The sequence below is a fragment of the Pseudonaja textilis genome, chromosome 2 (genome assembly GCF_049901715.1).
Source record: "Pseudonaja textilis isolate UNSWEBS1 chromosome 2, rPseTex1.2, whole genome shotgun sequence".
Lineage (NCBI taxonomy): Eukaryota > Metazoa > Chordata > Lepidosauria > Squamata > Elapidae > Pseudonaja > Pseudonaja textilis.
The window spans coordinates 91,384,493-91,410,116 of NC_141991.1; the positions used below are offsets into that span (position 1 = coordinate 91,384,493).

At 34.3% G+C, this 25,624-nt stretch overlaps 1 protein-coding gene and 1 long non-coding RNA gene across 6 annotated transcripts in view; one reads left to right on the top strand and one right to left on the bottom strand.

Moving 5' to 3' along the window:
• TENM2 (teneurin transmembrane protein 2) overlaps positions 1-25,624 on the bottom strand; it is an 865,315-nt gene that overhangs the window by 269,439 nt on the left and 570,252 nt on the right. For all 4 annotated transcript variants that reach the window (XM_087924563.1, XM_087924565.1, XM_087924562.1 and 1 more), the window contains one exon: positions 14,157-14,395. In XM_087924563.1, the coding sequence (XP_087780689.1) occupies positions 14,157-14,395 (239 nt within the window). The remainder of the gene's footprint in view (positions 1-14,156; positions 14,396-25,624) is intronic.
• Positions 16,334-25,624, top strand: part of LOC148126963 (uncharacterized) — a 50,174-nt gene continuing 40,883 nt past the window's right edge. Inside the window, exon 1 of one of the 2 annotated variants that reach the window (XR_015741766.1) lies at positions 16,334-16,612. This is a non-coding gene — a long non-coding RNA (uncharacterized LOC148126963). The remainder of the gene's footprint in view (positions 16,613-25,624) is intronic. The other variant, XR_015741767.1, reaches the window with a different exon arrangement.

Sequence of the window (25,624 nt, forward strand, 5' to 3'; positions counted from 1 at the left end):
TCTAGTATATAGAAGGGATGTCAGCAAGCTTACGGCAAAATTTGCCTTCCAAACATCTCATATGCCAAAGTGGGTTCAGAAGACATCAAATTATTAGGGAAACAATAGTACTTTAATTACATACTATATATCAGTTCAGTTGGATAATGTAATTATGAGGGTCTGTAGACCAACATTGTTATGAGGCAATAAAGACCAAAATGACAGTTGCTTCAATGTCATGAAACTATAAATCAAAACTATGCTACCTGATCTTTAAGTTTAGACTGTGGTTATCCTATGCATTACCACAGTATTAACAAAGAACAATAAAGCTTGGATAATTCTCAGGTGTAAAACTCTACAGCGTTGAAATCCTGTGACAGACATATTTATTAAAAATGCAAAATAGAAAAACCTGAAATAAAAAAAGAAGAAACTTTAATCAAACTTGACAAAGCAAAACAAATATAATGCATGTTTATGTGTGACTTTGCATATCCCATTAACTGCTGCCCCATCCCTTCTTTCCCAACCTCTAATTAAATGCAGTCACTGGCAGTCAAAAGTTTTTATGGCTCTACTTTGGCTATTACTATTACATTCAGAAGTTGTAGAAGAAATTCAGAACTACTGTATATCAAGATAAAGGAGCACTACTCGGGTGATCCTGGACACAGATAATAAACCTCCAAGTGCTTCAAGGACTCTCTAAAAGGATGCAAATGAACAGCTGTCTGCAAGAAATATAAATCCTCCCATTCCCCACTATCCTGTCAGAGCTGAAGAACCTTCTTGGGTGAGAAGCAAAACCTCTTCAAAAGAAAAAACAAGAAAGTCCAGTTGCCTCATGAAAAAGCACCTTTGGGATAACCATGACCTGGATGACTGAGAATCTCTACAGACTTATATCAAGATAAAGTTAGCTTTTCATCAACATTAAAAGAATTACAAATAATGAATTGATTTAATTAATGCAGTGATCTTCGCTTGCAGAATAGTTCTTCCCTAACTATTTATTTATTCTAAGAACATTTTTTTAAAGATTCTGGTTAAAAAGCAAAACTTTATTTGAAATCTGTAAGGAATAGAAATTTTGACCCATTTCTATCCCCTTCCTGAATGTCTCATTTAAAAGTCATCTGTAAGTTCAATGTAGGTTTTGAGTGAGTGGTCTTAATTCTGTGATATATAATGAAGTAATTTTGTTTTTAAAATGCTTACCATACTACTATGTACGTAAAGATTTGTGGGTCAGCTTGACTAAAATAAATAAATAAATAATGAACAAGTGAATGTAAAGTAATTATCCTTGAATTAGGGCACTCAGAACAGCAGTATTGATTTGGTAAATCAACGTAAAAGAAAAAAAAACATTACATGAACTACACAGAAGACTTTTAGTTTCCATAGAAATAGAGATGCATATACTCAAGTTTTAATACTTTTTATTTGACATAACATTTATGAGAAGTCTCATTTTTCTTCCCTTTTCCAAGTAAACATAGAGAACAAACATTTTAAAAGCCGCTTCATTCAGCTCCTTGAAGGTTATAACCAATATCTCCCTACTTCAAGTTATATTTAAAGCAAATGTTTTAGCCTATGTCCCTGTTTGTGTCTAGCTCCCCTTTTCAAGTAGAACACATTAAAGCTCAAATACAGCAGGACCTATATTAGCAATAGACCAATTGACCTTTCAGAAAGTCTCTTCTAATCCAAATCAACTTCAACAAAAGAAATAAATAACAAGCAAAGAGTATTTGTACCCAGCAGGCAAATGAAATCTTTCTCTCTCTTTCTCCCTCTCTCCCCACTCTCTGTGTCTTTCTTTCTTTCTCTCTTTTTCTCTCTTAGCACTAATGAAAAATACAGATTCCAATATCACTGATACCATTTATAAGAATTAATGCTTGTTAAACTGACAAAACAGGTAAAAAATAGTTTTTTGAATGTCCAAATTAATCAGCATCTCATATTCAATATTAACCAGGAGGGAATCCCAAAGTTACCATTCAATCCTTGGTACACAGTATCCTGAGTGAGAGCAATTTAATACAGTCACAAACACATAAGTTGATACCAGAGCAGTCTGCTAGCAAGAAAACTGGTTCATCGTGCAGGGAGGAGAATTGAGGCACAAAAAAATTGAAGCTTGATTTCACTGGAAAGAGGGATTGCTTTCTTTGCTTTTCTATAATAAATCATCTTATCAGAAGACACTGTGTCCTTGAGTGTTTGTTATCTGTTGCCAGTCCAGCTTGTCAGAAGACGCTTGATATCATGATGGAAACAGAAGTGATGCTGAGCTATGAGAAAAAAATGGATTTCTTGTTTTTTATTATCTAGTGTGTCCCACATAAAAAAGAAAATGGTCCCAGAACATTTCCAGTTCTGTATTGTCATGTGAGTAGCATGCATGAGAAGAAAACGGAAATCCCATTTCTACAACATCAATGCATTCTGTATCCTCTTGCACCATCTGTTAAATGTTCTTTATGAAAAAAGGGAGGAGCTTTTGAGAACAGCTTTGCCTTCAGATTAGGAGAAGGTGGACAGTTTCTGAAATCAGACTAGAATCAACTTTTTTTAAAAAATAGAATCTCTTATTAAACATACATCATTTGACTGCTGCACATAAGCATCAAATCAAATCAGATTCCTAGATCAGATTTCTTAACTTTGCCTGGCTGTCTGCATATTGTGTTAAACTGTTTCAGTAAGGGGACAAAACCCCTTCCTCATTCCTATCCTATATATACTGCAAGTACAGGAAAATTGCTGCCTTTAAATATTATTCACACTTTGCAGAGGGGAAACTATCTCAAGCAATATTCTGGTGGTGGTGGTGGTGTAGGAAAACAGTCATGTATTATATAGCACACTATGCTAAATATATGAAAGCACCTTTATAAATCTACTCTATCAAAAGTTCCCTTCAGGAAAGTAACTTCAAATTGTAGCCATGATATACAAATATAAACATAACTCAAATAATACTGTCCTCGAAGTAGAAAGTTGGAGAATGAAATAAATGCTAATAAATATTTAGTGTTTTAGGACCAGCTTAGCAGGAGGAAAATGTTATCACATTATTTGTTGTTAATTAGCTGCAGAATCTTAAGCATCCATTTCTCTTGTCTCTTGTTAACCATGAATATGCTAATTAAAAGTTCATCCATAAGCAAGATAAAATCAGAAGGGAATGGTGATGCTTTACAGAATAAACTGCTGGTCCTTCAGGAAAATAGGTGCCATAGTTCTCATTGTTAATCTTTAAACACAGATTGTGTTCTTCCTCTGCATTAAGCCATACATTTTTAAATCATTGTTCCATGGTAAACCACAAATAATTATTACATAGTGTGATTCTGATCATAACCGAATAACAAGAGTTGGAAGGGATCTTGAAGGTCTTCTAGTCCAACCCCTTGCCTAAGCAGGAAACCCTACACCACTTCAAACAAATGATGTTATCCAACATCTTCTTAAAAACTTCCAGTGTTGGAGCATTCACAACTTCTGGAGGCAAGTTGTTCCACTGAATAAGTATTCTAAATGTCAGGAAATTTCTCCTTAGTTCTAGGTTAATTCATTCCTTGATTAGTTTCCATCCATCACTTCTTGTCCTGCCTTCAGGGTTGAGAATAGGTTGACAGCTCGTCTTTGTGGCAACCCTTTAGGTATTGGAACACTACCATGTCACCCCTAGTACTTCTTTTCACTAAACTAAACATACCCAAATCCTGCAAGTACTCTTCATATGTTTTAGCCTCTAGTCTAGTCTGCAAAAAAAAAAAAAGGTTCAAACTTCATGTGTAGAAATCTGAACTCATGGGTCCCCTTGATTGAAATCACCCACATTAGTTATGACACTGACCTAGGTATAGGGTCTTTTTCTCAAAAAGCGAAAAGATCCTGTAGAAGACGTCCAACATTCCTTTCAACTCTGTTATTCTGATGGGAACAATATGTTTTAATAGACGGGTGATGCTGCTGTTCTCCATTTGTTTTCAGGAAGATTGACTTTGCTTTTCACAGTTTATTGTCACAATCTCAGCATCTTTCCACCCAACCTGGAAGACTAATTCATTTTACACAAGGCTGGCCTAGGATTGATTAGATTTTACGGCTTATTCTTTTCTCAGCATTGGCCTTACAAGCCAATTGTATTTACTGGGAGATGGTAAACTAACTGCTATTGCTTTTCTACCTTAGTGGGATGAATGGAGAATGAACTCATATGTCCAAGAACTTTAAGATGTGCCAATCACTAAAAAGGTAATCACATTTAAGGGCAATGTCACTTTCCACATATTTATGTTTGCAAAGCTGGAGATATTCAACTATAATGCTATAATGGAATTGAAAGGAGGAAAATACACAGGTATTATAAGCACTAGATCTGTTGAGATCAAAGGAAAACAGTTTAAGACAAAACTGGTCCTTACAATGCACAGTCAGACACATAGCTGGTCCTTACAAGACACACTCGGATACATAACTGGTTATATTATAAATATGATTCGCATTTTACACTCGCAGTGGTCAATCTTCTTCAACAGCTTTCCAACTTCTTACAATCAACCTACTTATTAAAAGAACAGTTATCCTTGAAACTGCCAGTAAAGTTCTCAGTCCAGCATCAACTGAGAACAACCCGACAGATATTAGGATTTGAAACTAATTCCAGTGAGCAGGTGGATGATGATGTTTTTAGTACATGCAAACTTACTGAAGAGATATTTATTCATTTCATTATAGAAAATTATTTATTGTAATTCTCTAGCCCCTGTCACTTCCATTACCACATTCTAGTGCACATACACTCCATTTTATTACCCTTTCTAATTATTATTTTCACACTCTTTATTTCATACCTTCTTTTTACACTTTGTTTGCCTTCTCAGCATTTTTCTCACTTACCTACTTGCTCTTCTACTTATTCTTGCTAAGGGTATTTGTGTATTTTGTTGGATTGCTAAAATGGAATGTTAATTGCCACTTTAATCCATATGCATCAAAATAATAGTAACACTGAATATAGATAGTTTTTAGGACATGATTTGTCTTACAGATTAGATGAATGTTTAAGTGAAGTGTAGTACTGCAAGCTACTTCTGTTGACTGCCAGCTGCCCTCAGTTTAGCAGTTCAAGTTTCACCAGCTCAAGGTTGACTCAGCCTTCCATCCTTCCCAGGTCAGTAAACAGATTGTTGAGGGCAATATGCTGACTTTGCAAAAAGCAGTGTGAAGTAGTATATACATCTAAGTGCTATTGGTATTGGTGTCATTTCTAACATTGATCAGTGTCTTAATCTGATAGTTATTCCATTTTCTGATAGTTATTCTATCTGTATTTTCTTTAGAGAAACTTAAAAGTTACAGAGTATATTACTGCTTGACAAGTAGTCCAATTTTTGTTCCTCTTTTTTATATGAAACCATATAATTTACACAAGAGGAATTAATCTTTATTAAACAAATATATCTTTGTTTAACCAACTTTTGCTGTCATTTCTGGCAAGTTAATTTTTCTCTCTCTCCCTTTTCTTGTGTATAAAATTGTCTCTAAATAAATGGCTGCAAAGAAAGAGCATCTCCATTTTCAGAAGACATTCCTTACTAGACTGAAGTGCAATTGTAAGCTTGAATGTGTATTTGTGTGTGTGCAATTTTTATTATATCAACATAAAATATAAAATGGTCTGTAGCATAATTTTTCATTTACTTTGAATGTAAAAACAGTATTTATTGTAATCTAAAAAGAGAGAGAGAAATAAATGGGGGGGAAAGGGGAAAAGAAGTGCATTCAAAGTGTATTTGGAATTATATTATGGAAAACTAGGAACCCCTTGTGTATAAGAGATGGCAACCAACTCAGAGCCTGTTTCTCCAAGTAATAAGGAAGTGTCCACAGGGGAGGAATTTATTCAAATGGTTCTGAAGAAGCAAAATGAAAATAATAGGGGGAATGGTTTCCTACATGCACACACTAAAATACTTTGAACAGTACAAAAACACTCAGCTGAAATTATCTCTGCATAGGTTAATGGAACTGGAAGCTAACAGTGTTATTTGAAATTTACAGGTATTTCACAAAGACCTTATAAAATACTTTTTAAATATTCCATTCCCCTTTGGTGATATCATAACAATTTTCAATATGAATACCTGTGTGTTAATACTTCTGAAGCCTGTTCTTATGAATATATACAAAAATACCTGACTTCAATGAGTTTGGCTGTTCAGGTTTTCAGCTCTTCACATGGGACTTTCTGAATTTTCTAGATTAGGTAGGCCTACAGGACGTAAAAATGCCAGGTGGCAGTGAACAAAGTAAAGGCAATCCTACAGCAATGAAATTAAAATATTGTTGCTTTTCTTGGGTCTATAAAACTGAACATAGCATTAAAAAAATCCACAAAAAAATATACAGGTGGTTCTCATTTAAGGGCCACCCATTCACCAACTATGCAAACTTTTTTTTTAATCAAGTTTTGTTCAATTTTTCCAAAACAAAGAAAAAAAAAGCTCTTTTCAGTGTACAACATAATTCTGGGTCACCACTTTTACATGCAAATATGACAATAATTATCTATTCATTTTCTACATTCAACTTTTTATCTTATCCATTTTTAACCTAATTCTCCAACTTTTACATAAGAAAAGTAACAAACAAATGAATCCTATTCACTAATATTACTTTCATTATAAACATCTCAGTTCATTTCAATTTATTTCAAATAGTTCTTAAACATTGATGTTTCTTTTAAGCGTTACCTTTTCCTGATACTCTTTTCTCATTTAAATCACTAATATTTTCCATACTTCATACTTATTACCTTTTAATTCTTTTATCTGTCAGATTTGCAATTCCATTGCATGTTCCTTCATAGATTCTAGATTAATACAAGCTTTTACGCACAAAATAGAACATAAATTTCCCCTCCCCTTTTACTAATTTGGGAGAGTCATCTCAGTGGTTTACCTTAACTCCCTCATCTTAATTCCCAGTAAACATTTTAATTAGTTATAGTAATAATCATTTCCTTAAAAAAAGAACTACATAACATTGTACTTTTCAGTCAGATTCCGCAGTACATTTTCCCCCTTTACTTCCACAAGTTTTATTTATAATACCCCCCAAAAAAATAGAGGAAGAAGAAATAATTAATCCATTTAGCTAGTCCTGGTCAATGATATTAATCTCATTTTAAAACCTCCTCACAATTCATTTCAATTATTTCAATATATATAATAAAGATTGACCTTGCTTGTAGCAATAAAAATAAGAACATGCATTCATCTACTAAGAAATATCAGTGTCCTTCCCTACTCTCAATATTTTATATTCCCCTGTTTTCTAGATAATTTGTAATTACAAATATATTCTTATTACCCCTCATATCAGTGTGGAATCCCCTTTCTTAATTCATTAACCATTATCTCTATGTATTCTAAATAACTAATTTTTTCCATTGTTTTACAATTCCCATATTTCTTTCTTTCCTGTTCCTGTTCCTCATTACCTCTCTTCCCTTTTGTTTTTACAAATCTTTTTTCCCTCTGATTTGTATCCCTCTGCCTCTTCGAATCTTCCTTTCCCCTTTTACTTTTCTGCTGTTCCTTCCTATCTTTCCTACTTTTACAGGTATTCCCCTTTTTAGTTACTTTTTGGAATCTTCTATTTTTAACCCCCTTCTTTTCTCTCTTCTTTGTAATGTTCTTTGTGTTAACTGTCTATTGCCAACTGTTCAAACTTATAACAGTAGTGAATGAGTAGTAATTACAACTGGGTCTCATGCTTACATATACTGACCTGCCTGAAAGTTTGGCTTGATTCAGCAGAATTCTTATGCCAAAGGAAACACTGTGGTTTGATAGTTATACCAGATTAAATTAGTGTTACGGCTTCATCTTCTAAAAATAAAGAAGCGTCTTGACACTTCTCTCAAAGTGTAGCCATGAGCTTCCCATTCTGGATCGATGGGTCTTGGTTAAGTGTGGATTATTTTAGCAATCCACTCTTTTTTTCCTGCAGTTACTAAGGGCCAAGTGGGAGGGAACCTGAAGGCTGCCTTTTCTGATCAGGCTAGAATCCAGAAATACTTCCCAATATCTCATAATGAGTATTTTAATAGATGAACTGGTCCAAATAATCAGGACATGCCATATCTAAGAAGAGGAGATTAAAAAAAAATCAGACAGCTTTTGTCCGATAAGTGGTTTTGGTTAATAGTTGTATGTCACTTCCCAGGAAAAAAAATCAATTACTTTAGAAATATAGAAGTTGCAAAGATGTTCTATTTCAAGTGCCTCTTGTAATACTGAATGTTCTGTGCTTCATTAGAAAATGAATCACATGCAGCACTCGGATACTGTGACTCTGGCAGTAGCTAAAGAAGTGACAGGCTATATAATCATATCTGGGAACAGCTATGATGTGGTTTGAGAGTGGGAGTGTATCAAGGTATTTCTTGCTTTTTAGTAAATTATGGGAAGTATTATGCAGTAGGTTTACATTAATTTAGAAGTGAGAGTTCACACAAATGTCTCTGCAAACTATATTTATAAATTGAGGAATGTATTTTTTGCCCTAAAGTGGATAATATATTCCTTCTATTCCGTACATAAACTAAATCTGTTATATCAGCATCTCATCTCTGCAAAATCTGTGCATTTCCTCTTCCTCTTCCTCCTCCCCCAAACCCCGGTCTATTTCACATGATGGAAAGCAACAAAATAGTCCCAGCGCTATAAAATTCATCAGTATGAGTCTCAACATATCAATTTGAAAGAACGACCTTAACTATATGCCAAGCTTTTAGTTTCCCTTGAAAATAATACTTCTATTGTTTCCAAAGGAAACTCTAAGTACCCAAAATTGCCATGCTTTTAACACAGTGACATGTTGATGGCCTGATGCTTTTTCAAGCTCAAAGTCTGACTGACAGGAGTCAGAGTGGTTTAGAGGAACACTAGAAACATAGCATTTTATATTTTGCAAGAATTATTATAGCAACAAAAATGACAAGGTGACTTTCTAATTTTGTAAGTTTGCAAAGGAAAGAACTGAAAGTAAATTGAACCAGCAAGTACTTTCTCTGCTACAACTAAGCAGCAGAAAGGATCTGGAGTATGTGTTGATTCTATCTGTTGAAAGTGTAATTCTGCATTTATACCAATCAGACCGCTGACCCACTATTTCTGAGTATCTCAATTTTATACAGGCTAAATACCAATTATATAACTTTTAGGGTTAGGGAATTTTGAAAAATTATACATGGTGCTGACAAGCTTTTGACACAAGATGCTGATGCTTGCAGAACACAGCGCAGCAATGTGAATAACCTCATATGAGGTTAGCAGAATTGATAAAACTATTCCTAGTAAGAACTCCAGAAAGAGTGATTTTGACCGAATCAATACTTTTGCTCACTCAGGCATATGTTCAACAGTTCTTAATTCAAAGTTATTGCAAATGGAAAGTGTTACACAGCTGTGAAATCTTAATGTAGTATGAATTATAATTGTAAAACAATATTTTTTCTGCAGAAATTGTGCTTTCATATTTTTAAACCTTTCCTTTTACTACTCCCTGTAACTACTTTTTGATCTTGTGTTCTTGCACTTAATTTTCTCCAATATTCAAAACCTGTTCATTATTATTATTTCTAGATAATGCTATTTTAATACTATTGAAATAGGTACAAGATTTAATACTCATTTCACAGTTACAAGATGTTGTGTATAGTCAACTTTTCTAGCCACACTACCATCAAGTAAAGCGATTCCCTAGAAGGTATTCATAAATGACTACACATGTATATAGCAGCACATAGTTTGAAACAAAGTCATATACATTATAGACCTGACAAAAACATTAGTAGGAATCCTTTGTGGAGTATGATGGTAAGAATGGGATTCCTATCTCAAAGTGCTGGAGCAGCCATACTATCTGGAAGACTCTGAGAATATGAGGCTTTCTCAGGTTGCCTTTGTATATGTGGGCAGGTAGAGAGACTTCATTGGTAGTCTCAGCAGGCATTTTGTCCCTGTCCACAGCTGGAAAAAGCCTTCAAAGCAGTTGCCGTAATATTCTCAGAAATTGCAGCTGTTTCAAAATTTTGAAGAGGCATATTTTGTCTTTTCAAATGCTCTGCACAACCCATTTGTATTTTTGCAGTTACTACTTTATATTTTAATCATGATAAGAATGGAAACATAATGAAAGTTGTTGGTTATTTCATTCTGAGCAAAACAAATTGATATGGTTAGTTTGTTACTGCTGGCAAAGAATAACAGATAACAGATCATCAGACTTGGAAGGGACCTTGTAGGTCATCTAGTCCAATCCCCCACCCAAGTGGGAGATCCTACACCATTGGCAGTCCAATCTCTTCTTGAAAGTCTCAAGTGATGGCGCTCCCACAACTTCTGAGGACAAGATATTCCATTGGTTGATTGTTATCACTGTCAGAAAGTTTCTCCTTATTTTCAGGTTAAATCTCTCCTTGTTCAGTTTCCATCCATTATTCCTTGTCTGGCCTACAGGTGCTTTAGAAAATAGCTTGACCCCTTCCTCTCTATGGCAGCCCCTCAAATATTGGAAGACTGCTATCATGTCTCCCCTGGTCCTTCTCTTTACTAGACTAGCCAAGCCCAGTACCTGCAACCAAACATTGTATGTTTTAGTCTCCAGTCCCTAATCATCCTGGTTGCTCTTCTCTGTACTCTTTCTAGAGTCTCAACATCTTTTTTATAATGTGGTGACCAAAACTGGATGCAGTACTCTAGGTGTAGTCTTACTAAAGCTTTATAGAGTGGTATTAGTACGTCCTTTGATCTTGATTGTATCCCTCTGTTAATACAACTTAGGATTGCATTAGCTTTTTTGGCTACTGCTGCACACTGCTGACTCATATTTAGCTGATTGTCCACCAAGACTCCAAGATCCTTCTCACAGTTACTGCTATTGAGCCTGGTTTCACCCAGTCTATATGTGTACTTTTGCTTTTTCTTGCCTAAGTGTAGGACTATACTTTTCTCTACATTGAATTTTGTTTTGTTAGATATGGTCCAGTGTTCTAGTCTGTCAAGATCCATCTGGATCTTGAGCCTATCTTCTTGGGTGTTAGCTATACCTGCCATCTTAGTATTATCTACAAATTTGGTAAGATCCCCTTCTATTCCCTCATCTCAGTTGTTAATGAAGATATTGAAGAGTACTGGCCTAAGACGGAACCTTGTGGCACCCCACTGCTTACTTCCCTCCATGTAGACTTAGACCCATTAAGGACTACTCATTGAGTACAGTTTGCCAGCCAGTTGCGAGTTCATCTAGTGGTGGTGCTATCTATTCCACTTTTTTCTCACTTACTAAGAAGTAGGTTGTGGTCTACTTTGTTGAATGCCTTGCTGAAATCTAAATATATTATGTCCACAGTATTTTGCTGGTCTACTAATTTAGTCATTGTGTTGAATGAAATAAGACTGGTTTGGCATGATCTATTTTTAACAAACCCGTGCTGACTGCTAGCTATTACTTTACTTGTTTCTAGATGTTGGCAGATCTGTTTTTTTATTATTTTTTCCAGTATCTTCCTGGGTATTGATGTTTGATTGGTCTATAGTTTCCTGGGTCTGTTTTTTTTTCCTTTTTTGAAGATGGGAACCACATCAGCTCTTTTCCAGTCCTCTGGTAGTTCCTCGGTGTTCCAGGATTTTTGAAAGATATGGTGCAGTGGGTCTGAGATGACCTCTGCCAGCTCCTTTAAAACTGAGTAGTATGCTAGCTTCAAAACTTGATGCATGGCTTAAAAGCACATTACAAATACTGAAGTTCAAGGATTTTAGGTTTATTTATCTCCAAGTATATTTCACTAAATCCTTATCAAAAGAATAGAAGACTGCAACCACCCGTAGTAGTTCTATAACTCCCAGTGCCCTTCACAATGACTATGGCTAGAGAAGGTGGGAGTTGTGGTTCACCAATCTGTGGTGGTTCACAAGTTTTCCATCCTTGCCTTAAAAGAGAACTTAGAATTTTCTTTGTTTTAGAAGATTTGCATGGCTATCCATCTTAAAACAAGTCTGGGTGGTTTTCAACAATAAAATTAAAACTATAAAAACATTAAAAAACCTAAACATCTGTAATCTTAACCAACCTCTCAGGATGCACCAACAAATCTCTGCAGATTCCACTATTCTACCTCAGTGCCTTCATTCTTATTTTTTTTTTTACTGCGGGCCAATTAAGATATTAGCATACCATCTGCAACTTGATACAGTGCATCCATGTGATGGTACATTTCACTTTTGGGACTAATATTTGTAAATTTACTTAGCTCTTTACTAGATGTTGCTCTAATCCTGTGTAAATGTTCTATGTCAAGGGGTTGCTAGAATTGATCAATCTGACTGGTATGGCTCATAATATAATAACTTCCAAGTCTGAATATTGAACATAAAAGTATTTCAGTATCTTCCAGAAGAGGGCAGAAAATATCTTTCAATTATTTCCTTTTTACAAAGTTATAAATAAGGTATATAGATGATTTAAATTAGAATTTATCAAATATGTTTAAAAGCAAAAGTGATGGAAAAATGCTATCTGTATGTTAATCACAAAAAAATTGAATAGAATTTAACTTCATTTTTTTATTCCCTCTGTTTCTGATTTCTGACAGGAAATTCAGATAAAATTATCTACAATCCCAACCACCTCCAACTGGGGCTGTTTTTTATTTCTGAACTTTGCTCTTTAACAACTATTCACATAAATACCCATAGACATCAAATTGAGTTTGTTATTTGTTTCAGACAAATAAGAGAATATTGAAATACTGTACACATTTACTCAGGATATTTATTTATTATAAATGGAGAGTTCTATCATAAAAGTGCAAAACAAAATCCAAGGGAGATATAATGGTGGTATTCCCAATTTTGTATTAAAAATACTACTATGCATTTTGAATTATCTTTCTTTAGTTCCCTTACATATATTTTCACCCCAGTGAAGTTATTTTGGTGTTTTCTTTCCACTTTTTCTCAATAAATGTATCAGAAGCAAAATGTATTAGTATGATAAGCTTGGTACATGGAAGAGTGTTTTTACTATGTAATCAAATGCTGATTTGAAGAAAGGAAGCAATAGAAGTTTCAGATCTATGTGTCTCATTATAATTATGGAGGAAGAGTACCAACATGCCGATTGTATAGTTATCAGCTGAGTAATTTTAAACTGAAATCAGTATCAAGATAGTAGTACAGTTCACAAGGTGATTCAGAAATAAACAATGCAGTCTAACAATCTAAAGAGTACAGAAGTAAAAGAAATAATATGTGCTTTTTGTAACTTGAGTTTATATGAAGAATATGGATAATAAAACATGGGATAATAATAGTGAGAAAAATGGAAGGTATACTGTGATATGATTCAGAAATAACAATGAGAGACATAATATAATATTGTATTCAACTTGGAATGTATACCAAGTTTTCAATAATCACAGTTTTTCTATAGCTGCTATTGCTTTTTCCAGTCACTTTATGATATATAAAAAGGATAGTTGAGAGGGTTTCAGAGATTAATTATGAAAAACTAATCAAACCACGAACGTTCAAAGTTTATATATTACATTTATCATTTTGATTCATTTTCCCCCCAGAAATCATATAGTATTACCTGCTCAAACTTTATCCTTTCAACAACAACAATAATGGCAAGACAAACTTCCAAGGGAATTAATCTGAGAGATAGCATTAGCTTCTAGACTTTTGGTAAATTTCCACAGCTGAGTGTTCACTTGGACATAGATTTTTTTGGGGAGTACTAAACTAATTCCCTAATCATTATACACTACATAAGACTGAATCTTAAAGTGGTTGTCAATGAGCTCTACTACTACAAGAAAAAGTATAAGTACATTTCCTTTTGCCATGAATATAATTTAGCTACATAGAAAAAAATTTGGGCATTGTCTCTTAAGCAGTGTATTTATGTTATTTCATTTTAAAAATCCAGTCCTTTTCCTCTCTGTATAAAGAACACATCATTTTAGAAATAGCACTGTTGATTACTTTTTTGGTTTTGCATGACTAAGAGCACAGTGGACTGACATGAAATTATTCAACAGATCATGTTGTGATTTCTTGAAAGATGTGACTTACCTATGAAATAGGCCAACAGTATAGCAAGCAAGATTGCAGCAGCAATAGCTGATAAAGCAGCACACTTCCAGCTACAATATTTAGAGGGCTTTTTCAGCTTGAATGCATTTCTGGAGAAAGTATTTCTAGGTAACAGTCGGGGAGGTGGTGTGTAAACTGTTCCTGAGGTCAATGGGTATCCAGGGGAAGAACTACTGAAGAGAGGAGTTGTTCCAGATGATGTCTTGAACAAAAAATGCCTGAAAGAAAGATAAATAGATGATGTTTAACAAATGTAATGCAGCCAAATAATTCATCTATTTTGAAATACAAAGTAAAGTAATAACACATATGACAAGGAAAGCAAGCTTCTGTTTGCTCAACATTAAAATTTAATTGTAGAGTTATGTGCTGACAATACTTCTCTTTCGTACATCTTGCTCAGGCAAAACAAACAAACCATATTACCATCAGTTATGATTAAACCATAATGGATGCTTCCCATATCACATTATCCCAAAAGAAACATGTGATCTAATGATTAAGCATTATATGAAAACCAAGCCAATGAACTGAATGAACTAGCAAAAACCAAGTTGTTTTATAGTGATTTGATTATAATTTAAGGGTCTTGATTAATGATTAATCTTAGTATTAATACTTTATTCAAATGCCAGCTCATACAGAAGAGTCATGACTTGAAACACACTCAGGCCTTCAACTCTTAAATTTCCCAAGGAAAAAGACAGTAATATAAATAGTAACTGAAAACACATAATGTACTGTGTATGCTTATGAAATTCATACTTGTGAAACAAATAGTAATGTAAAAAGTTCCTCTCTGTCACATGAGACAATGGAAGCCTGGTTGTTTTTTTTAAATACAATTCAGGATATTTGAAGCTCAATCTACCATCTTTAATTATACCCACAAGGCTAATGGAAGCCTTATAAACCTTAATACAAACAAGTTCAGACTCTGGAAAATCAGTAATGTCTTATTAATGGTCCATCCAACTAGAAAACCATAGAATTTTGCACTATTTTCAAGACAGTGTGGCTCAGAACCAACAAGCTATGTACAGAACATTAAAGAAATTAAAATGTAATGTTATAAAAGCTTAAATTATATTTCAAAGGTGAAAAGATGTTTCTGCATAATAAAAATGTATTAGCAATGTAATGGGAATAGTGATGATGAGGATGTGGATGACAATGATGGTGGGGTGACTATGATGACGTGGTGTGTGTGAGAGGTGGGGGGAGGGAGAGAGGGAGAGAGGGAGAGAGAGAAAGAAATGTTTTCTAATTTTTTTTCGTAAACTTACACATAAATTGTCAGCTATTCCCAATTATAGCAAGTAGAAAAGTTTTGCACCAAAACAAAAAACAAATTAAAAAAACCACAAAACCTCTAAAAACTCACAACAGACATATTACTATCATAGAAAGCTGATTTACTCATTCTTTCCCTTTGAAAGATCCCTTTCAAACCCCATAAGTTGCCTAGAACAGACCATCCTATGTCCTTGGGCATGGGGCAAAACTGGAAATTACAAAGTGATCAGAGAACTGATGGTGATCTCATCCAATCTCATTTTCTGTCACAATTGTTTTTGTTTTCTTGAAACAACTGCAGGAAGTTCATTTTTTTTCAAACTGAACCTCCTATTAACTTTTTTTTTTTTTGCCTTGCAAGAGGGGACTTCCCAATGGCATTGAAAAAGATTATGGTCTGCCTATTTCTGAAAAGGCCATGACCAGATCCAATGGTGATCGGCAACCTCCAATCCCACTTTGTTGTCGAGAGAGAGCAGACAGAAGTTAAACCCTAATATGTTTAGAGCTGCAATATTTAACTTTTATTTTTGTTGTTTCTTATGTTTGGCTTTGTGTTTTTATTTTATGTAAACTGAGCATTGAACTGAGCATTGAAATTTAAGAGGATTAAAAAAATTGACAAGATATGTAAAGCAAGCAACAGTGTATTCACCACAATTTTCTCCGATGAAATATAAAAACAATCATGACAAAATTCTACAGTAAAGGTCAACAATAGAAATTTCAGACGATGTCAGAGTATATTCATTAATTGGCAAAGACATGGTTAACAAAGTAAGCATGTCAACAGACCAGCCAATGGGAGCTGACAGCCTGGGTGTGGTTTGGCTCTGTGTGCTTTGCTGAAAATTGAAAGTGAAATTAGACTTGCTCGCTTGGTAAGAAACTGGGTTCTGCTCTGAGCTGCTTCTGCTTGTGTTTTTTGTTACGATGAAAGAATGTACAAATGGTATTGTAAACTTTACCCATATTAATATGTTTATAAAGAAGTTAATTATCATGCTAAATCAGTCTCTGTGTTTTCTGGACTTGAATTTCTGCTGCAAACTCTAACAGAAGAGGAATTTGTAAACAGAACAAAAAACTGAAGAGCACAGTTCTTCTGCAGTTATAAATAAAAGCCAAAAGAGACAAAGGTACTACTCTTCACATTGAATGTGAATTCATTGAAAATTATTATTTTTTAAATGTAAATGCCTGTGGCTGTCCATTTGTTATAGCTCTTTAAACAGAACAGCTTGACAGTGCTGAATTGAGCAAGACCTTATGTTTGCTGAAATGTGGTGCTAATTGTTCACTCGCTATGAAATCAGGAGCCAGTCATACAAGTTGTACTTTTCTATTCTTCTAGCATACTCTTTTCTCTAAACCATGTTTAGTTTTCTAGTCAGCTGCTCTTTGACATTACAAACCCACTGTACTGTGTTTTTCGGCCCTATGTCATATTTTCAATTTCAGATTAAATTCATTCACCTTTGGTATCAAAAACAGCTGAAATAAATATAGGAAAACCAACTGATTCTTAACTTAACTTAGATAAGGGTACTCCTGATCATTCAAAGGGAACTCTGTTGCATGTTATTCTGGGTATACATGTAATGAATAAATAAATACTTTGTCTAGAATTAGCTTGCAGTTCTCTTGTATTTTCACAATGTGGAAGAAGGAACCAATTTTTAAACAGCCCGATCATACAGAATTGCTTCAGCCCTAACACATGTTCTAAAAAAAGAAATCAAGGACCCAATCAGGAAGAAAGAGAAAGAAAAAAATTGCTATGCTTAATTGCCACAGATGCACACACTATTTTTCTAGTCTTGAATACACTGAAGCTCCCCACAACTATATTTTACTATAAACAAAGACACACTCCAATAGTAGATTACTCTGCAGGATTGCCCAACATTAGGATGCTGTATGCCATAAAAATCAATAATTGAGATTTTTTTTTAACAAACAGGAGAGAGATGCTGTGTTCACACAATGCATGTATGATTTTCAAAGTGTGCACAGCTTTCTTAAACTCCCCAACTGCTTTCCCACAAATGGATCCAGTGTTATTCAGGAATGTACAGAACTTACAGTGTTATTCAGGAACTTACAGAATAGGCATTCGTTGATTAAAAATACATATAAGCAGGAACATATTTTTCTTAAACAAGCAAAAACATATTGCCTTTCCTTAATCTTTTAATTTTTAGAAGTACTAAAAACTTCCCAAAGAGCTAGAAAATAGCTCTTTGTCTTTTTATAGTTAATTAATCTGGAGATTATGAACTATTGGACCTGGGATCCCTCACTTTTAGGCTTCCATGGATGCATCTCCTTTGTCCACAAGCATTTTTCCATAGATACAGACAGACCAATTTGGAGGCTTTTTTGGGTTGGATAATAATCTATATTCAAATGGTTTAGTAGCGAAAACAATCATTCAGATTCAACCCCAAAATATTAAGTAATAATGACACAAGGTATGACTCAGAAACATTTTGAGTCTTTTCATGAACAATTGCCTTTTTAACAAAACATTAACAATTCTCCAATGGTTAAAATGTAGTTACCTATCCTCTAAAGACAAACCTCTCTTTCTAATCAATGCCAGTATTCCGTCAAACTGTCCTGTGTTAAATACCACAATAGTTGTTCATTGGCATCTTAGATTTTTTAACATGGACACAGTTGGACACATAGTAGCACCATGTTTGAAGAATGCCTAATAAGAAAAGTGGCATGGTAGACTTTTAAAGCAGGTGTCAGCCTTTAGGCACACTGTTCTATAAAAGCATTAAGCTGAACCTACAGCAACCTCAGAAAATATTTTAAAGCAGGTAAAGATGCAATACAACTTCTGCTGTAGCATCATATAATGAAGGAACAGTAATACTTTTTAGAGCCCTACTTTATTTTCTGTAGCACTGTTGGGGGTTTTTTTACAAGCAGGAAAAAGCTGATACTTGCACTCCTAAATAAGATGTCTTGTAAGTCTTCAGGGGATTTTTCTTCACCTGGTCAATCAGAGGTCAGAATAGCATATTGCCATAAGAGAGATACATTGTCACAGAGCAAACAAAAGATGCTACAGGAGTCAAAACCTCCCCTAAGACCTCGAGGAACATATTTTTAATGACATTCTAAACATCATCAAAGTCACAGTAATATGGGTTTCTGCAGGGATGCTGTTTTAGAGGATCTATGACAGATATCTGCTGTGGGATGGCCTCCTCCCATCTGGGTCCTGTTCTCAGAGCTACATGGTAATTTATACTGAGACTTCCAAAGAGCCCAGGCATGTCAGTGGAGTGGACTATTTCTTCCTGTTTCCCATGTTCTTCAGAATATCAATCTTATGAAATGTAGGCTTCATAATTGGTATGCCCATTAGTACACAAAAAAAGGCTCCACAAAACTTGTGTGGTGGCTCCCTCTCCCATCACATACAAATGCTGACTTTTATTGTGGCATTTTTCTTCCTCCAGGATAGTTGGGTGGATGGATAGATGGATTAATAGACAGATAGACAGACAATGGATGTATGGATACATGGGTGGGTGCATAGATTGATAGAGATAGATAGACAGACAGATAGACAGACATTTTTATCTATAAGAATATTAACTAATATGGCCACAGCTTTTGGAAATCATTACAATGATTTTCCGTATTTAGACCAGTATTAACAGAATGCTACTTGGGTTGCTGAGTGTATATGCCAAGTGAGATGTGAGACACACTGAGAGGGGCTTCAGGGAAACTCTAAGCACTTCCTCCTCTGAAACACGATGGAGGTCCTGCAAACTTGGGGTTCCGTAATGGGAAGAAATATAGTCTCAGAGCTGTCAAACCAAAGTTGCATACCACAGAAAAGTCACCTGACTAGACCAGACACATGGCTGTAGATGAAAGGAAGTGTTTAATAGATGAGTTTGTGCATGTCTACATGCGTTTCCCCAGCTTGCAAGAGGAGCAAGCAGCCTGTAGGCAAGCAGGTTTGAGGGAGGAATAATGCACTAAGGAGAGAAAGGGAAGGGCAACTGGCAATTACTATTTACTGTTTTAGTAACATTTGTTAGCAATAATGTTATTTATTTTGATCCTTACCATGACATACTGTATCTTTCCATTTCTTTTTTGTACTACCATTTGTTCCATCTGCCCTACCTATGATTGAAGATTAGTATGAAGTTTTGGTGATCTCTTGTGTTAGTTGCATTACTGTTAGAATATTGATTTGTTTCATGTAATTTATTATATTTTATGTTACCTTTTACTTTTATTAATAATTATCAGTTTATGTATGTTTACAGGAGTGTTCTCTGGCCTAAGGGTTTTGATTTGATTTGTTCCTTAGAGAACTGATATCAACCATCTGCAAAGAGATGTCAGGGAAGAGACTGCTTAAACTCTTACTCCCATCCCACTACATATTCCTAGACTTTTGGTTGGTTTTCCTGCTCATAGGTAACACTGGGTAAGAGGCAAAAGGCAGAAATCCTTATCACTGCGCTTAAGATAATCTGTATTTCATTCCGTGCTGGGAGACGCCAGTTATGTATATATGAATGAGCATAAGGTTGAAAAAATAAAACTTAACTTTCATGAGAGTAAGTTTTGAATTATCAAGCCAATGTATATGCTGAATAATAGAAGAGTTCTCCACACTGTGGAGATCATAGAACACAAATATCATTAGATAGCCCCTTTGTACTAACTTGAAGATCATAGTCTGATATTTTTCAATACGCTATCAGATTTCTTCCTGTTTTATGTCACTCTGATAACCACTTTAATATACAGTACCTATTTGTTAACATGATCACTAATATTAATCATATGCTGCCTTTCAGTGGCAGGTTGATTTTGCTGGGTTTTTGGCTGAGAACATAAAAAGCTTTGGTAGTTAATTAATGAGTTTTTACAAACTCCCCTGAGAAAAGAGCTGCAACTCCTGCAACTCAGGAGGACATGTCTTTCTTCACTCTATATCAAACAGACACTCTATATCAGGAAAGAGAAGGAGGCAAGCAATTCAATCTCTAAAATATTTGCATAGCCAGAGTCCCTATCTCTATATACAACCTAAGCAGTCAAGCTGACTCAGAAATCAGAAATCAAACATCTTCCATTTTCCAGAAAGTGGTGTCCTCAGTAAGCAAGGGATTTTTTTTTAAAGCAATGGTGCAAATAACTCTATCAGATTTAAAACAGCTATTAAGCCAGCAAGTCAGTAGGTTTAATATTTGACTAAAATGCAACCAATTCAATAGTTAAGTATGATTTTAAAAAATCCTGTATTTTAAAATAGCTTACTTTTTCTAAAAACCTAAAAAAGTACATTTTAATCTTGTTGGTAATTATGAAAATATTTATAAAATAATGAAATTATTTTTTGTTTATAAAAAATGTAAAAGTGAATGATTATATATAGACTTTAGCATGAAATTTGAGGATCATTGATGACACCAACCTTTTTAAAAAAAGTTGTTCCACTTGTAAATTAATGTGCTAAGTAGGCAACCAGCCAATCCTTTAACTTTTATTAGGATCAAGGCTTCTTCGAGTACTTCACAGTATTGAACTACTGCCACATTACAGGTTATTCAATAATGTTTGATTTGTCATTTGACCAATGTGTCAAGTAAGACCTAAACTACTTTAGCCTGAATATATTGTATGTAGAACTTTTTTTTTTCAGTTTAGGGGTTAGCTAGATTTTATATCAACAAGAGCAGATGTTGGTTACAAAAAATAAGGACACCATTCCAAGTGAGCTGAGGGAAAAATTGTAAATGTGGCAGCTGGATATTCCCTCTTCCTACATTAGAAATTAATTTTTCTCTATACATTTCTAAAAGATATATTATTAAATATGAAAATTGGCAACATATCTTTTTAGTTGATGGGCACACATATTTTTAAGTACCTTAGTCATACTATCATAAATTGCCTGAAGATATTGTAGAGCTCTGTTCTCATTTCTTTTTTAATTGCTTCCCACACCATTGAGAACAGCAGCTGATGTGAGGGAATATAAACACTTTTTAATTTTTTTTAAAGTGGTAGAGAAGCATAAGATAATGTTTACTATACAGCACTTCTAAAGCCTTCCTATGTTTTACAGGAAGGCGGTCTTAAACTAGCAGCAAAACAGGGCAGGCAGGACATATTGTAGCTATTGAAATAGACTTTAAGGCAGATAGAACTTGGCTTCTTATTTTATAAGAAACAGAAATACAAAAACAAATAATCCTTTTAGAAGAGACGTGTAGTTTCTATGGTTTTTAAAAAATCTTACTAACAAGAAATATTTAATATTGCGGGTCTTCTGGTTTGAGTTCCTTCGGTAACAGACAGAAATCTGTGATTGTATGCGGACCGGGCTCGCCACTGGAGTGCCCTGAGCCAGCTGGTTTCGGGGCTAAGCCACCCCGTAGAAGTGGTGAAGAGGGGGGAGACTGCCAGCAGGGTTGAGGAGAGCCACATCTCTCCTCCTCAACTGGCCATTACTTCTTTTCCCGAAGGCGGTTGCAGCGGTGGTCAGAAATGGCCACCACAAAGAAGAACTCCACCGGAAAAGAATGTGTAGGAGGAAGATAAGAAGTGAAAGTTTTGGCTGGCTGGGTTAAATTGCAAAAGCTACAACTAAGGTATCCTGGAATTTAAACTTACAAAAAAATAACATCGCTCCCAAAGAAGAGTCGGAAGCAGTGAAGGAAAGTGAAAAGGGAAAGGTTTGATTTTTTTTTTTTCCTTCTCTCCCTTTCCCTATACTGACAACTAAGAGACTTAAATAAGAAATTGGAAAAATCCGCTTTGACATCAACAGGCAATTAAGCTGAAAATAAAACAAAATGTCAAAGGGATAATAAAGATTTCTGGACACTAAAGTTTTTTTTCATAAGCAGGAAGGGAGAGAAAAAGAATAAAAGGGCAGGATCTGGAAAGAGGGAGGAGACTGCTTGGAATTAAAAAGAATCTACAGTAAAACTTCAACAAGACTTCCAAAAGATACATTTTAACTGAAACTTTGTAACTAAACAGTAGAACCCCAGGAAGAGAAAGTGAAAAAAAGGAGCAAAAAAGAAACAGCTTGCGTGTATTTGGATTATTTGGTGATCTTTGGATTCTTGGTTATTGCATTTGAATGACTAAAATTAATCGGGTGGTTGTTTAAAAATTTATACAATGGCACTACTTCTGGATGAATTGAAAATGGAACTTAAAAAGTTTAAAGAAGATGCACAAGAAGGGAGGGGTTCTTTGGGCTTCGTTTTTCAATTCTTAGAAATGGAGATTTGGAACTATGAGAAACAACAAGAAATGTCTGCAAAGCAAGAAGACTGGGACAAAGAAGAAGCCATCTTTAATGAACAAGTAATTCTATGTGGGGGAGAAAAAGGAAAGGGGGGGGAGGAGAATGGAGAATTTAAGACTTAAAAAAACAACCAAAGAAAAGAAAAATAATTCAGAAAATAAGTATAATACTGGAAAGCAACAGAAGTGGGGAATACAGAAGAGAGAAATAGAGATAGAGAGACAAGGGGGTAAAAAGGGGAGAGGGAAGAAGAGAGGGAAGAAGGAAAGGAAAAGAAGTTACAAAGGACTGGAACAAGATATAGAGAAACAGGACCTATTTAGAGATAATGGGTGAAAATTTAACTGAAAAAGGGATTCTGTAAAGGTACATAAATTGTATTGTTATATTAGTAATAGAAATTTTTTTTAGAAAATTGGAAACAATGTATGATTAAAATGAGGGATAAAATAGTTAGTGTAATTTAGTGAAATGTTTGTTAATAAAATAAGTGAAATAAAATAAATGAGAAAATTGAATTTGGAAGGGATGGGAACGTTTTAATTAGTTAATGTTTTATAAAATATAAGTGAAGGGGGGGATTAATTATGGAAAGCTTATAATTGTTCCCATAGAAGTATGATATTTAATTGAAAAGTAATGTTAAAGAAGTTAAGATTTTAATGAATATTAATATTAATGATAGAACTGAATTGGAATGGAATGTGTTGTTTTAATTACATATATTTATGATTTTTTCTTTTTTAAAGAATATAGTGTGTATTTTAAGAATGTACCAAGAAGAATCCGAATGGAAGTTATGCATTATATTGAATGTTATAACTTTAGGGTATATATTGAAGCCTAAATAAGAGTTAAATGGATAAACTTAAAAGATATAAAGGCGTCATACTCCAAACAGTAACTACAGGAGAAACTTTGTTTAATGAGAAAAGATAATAGATAATTGAAACAGGACAGACAAAAAATATAAATATAATGATTGGAATTGAGATGAGATAATTAAAATAAAATTGAGAAAATTAAAAGAGGGGAGAAGCTATGCAGAAAATGTAAAACAGTAATAAGATATGGAATAGAACATAAAAATGAGCATGAAATTGAATTTGTGTCTGTACGAAGAAATGTAACCTGGGATTACGCTACTTTCAAGAAAGATGGTTTTTTTTGGGTTTTTTTGTGAAAACTCAAATAAAATTTACAAAAAAAGAAAAGAAAAGAAATCCTTAATATTGCAAATAGTTTTGGGTAATATAGTGCCCTGCTGGGTCAGCCAAATACCTTACTTGGCATTCTGGGTTTTAAAATGATCAAAAAGATACATTCACGGGTGACTTGCCCATTTGTCACAAGGGGAACAAAAATGTCTTTATGTGGTGGCCCAGAAAATAAAAGACTTTATTCTTCTTGTTTTTTCCTTTCTGCTGTTCATCTGAGACCAGTTAGTAAACAAAAAAAAAAAAAAATATTAATACTACTACATAGCATAACCCTCATAGCAAGATGGTTGCTTTTTTACACTGTTATCATGAACATTTTCATTTCAACAGAATTCACCATCGTAGTACTTACTCTCAGTTCCAGAGCTCTTATAATTGTACATTGGTCTCGAAGGGGATATTGAAAGAACTTTACAATTTGAAAATTGTGTACATTTCAAAGCTTTGTTTCATGTTTTTCAGATGCTTATTAATGTGCAATAGAGTCTATCCTTATATCCTATGCCTTCTGAATTTGTTCATGGGACTTTATAGTTTGCTTTATCAAACACTGTTTAAAGTCCAGCTCTATACCAAAAAATGAAAATTGATGTGCAGTATGTTCTTGAGGACAGCAACATCCCTCACCCTACGGTAGAGAATTAAAAAAAAAAATCAGACGTAACCAGCTTTGTTGGATTTATTGGCAGATTTCAAATTTGCACACACAAGCACTTTTATACAATAGTTGCCATGGGAATTGCCTATTAACAAAATAGTTGGCCATGTTGAGTCAAATGTTTTCATTTTCCTGAAGACAAATTGGTGAAGTATTTCTTTGCTTCCCTCTCTGGTCACCCACAATGTTTCTCATCTTCTTTGCTTACCTTTCCATTGTTTCTGGACAAATGTTGGCATATTTCTAAACAAGAACAAGGTGGTAGCAGCCCTTTTTTCATTTCTTAAGAATGCCTAAGGGTCTTATATGTTATGCAACATGCTTGCTGTCCTGTTTTTTTTATTATTATCATTAAAAAAATTAAATACAGTGGGAGAACGTTTATGGTAAGGACCAAAGGATGTATCTGTAGGTACATTGCTATGTTCAGGCACTGTACTGTCTAACCATGTATATAAATTATAGTGCTGTCATTTACAACCCAACCTTTTTAAAAGGCTACAAAATTGTTCTAAATTGGCCCATAAAGTTCTCATCTTATCAACATTATACATTTTATTTATTACGCTGTTGGTGCATTCTACTTTATGTCTTAACAGGTTTTCTGTAATTTACTTTAAGTTGATAAAGAATGACTATCACAGACATATATTTTGCTAATTCTCCTTGTACGTGATATTGTGTGAGCCATATAACATTTCTTGGTAAAAGTTCCTATCTTTATAACTTCTGTAGAAGCCCAGCCCTAAGGATCTGCCAATGGTCTGAAATTTATTGGATTAAGTAACAAATATTTTAAAAATACACAAATCACTTCTGGCTGGCAAATGAAGGCAACATATTCTTGAATCACTTAAGAATAGCCCTAATTTATCTTGCTATTTAAACTTCTTTTCTTCCCATCAAGACTAAAGAATAATTACAGTAATGCAGACTTAATTTATACTAATATAAATAA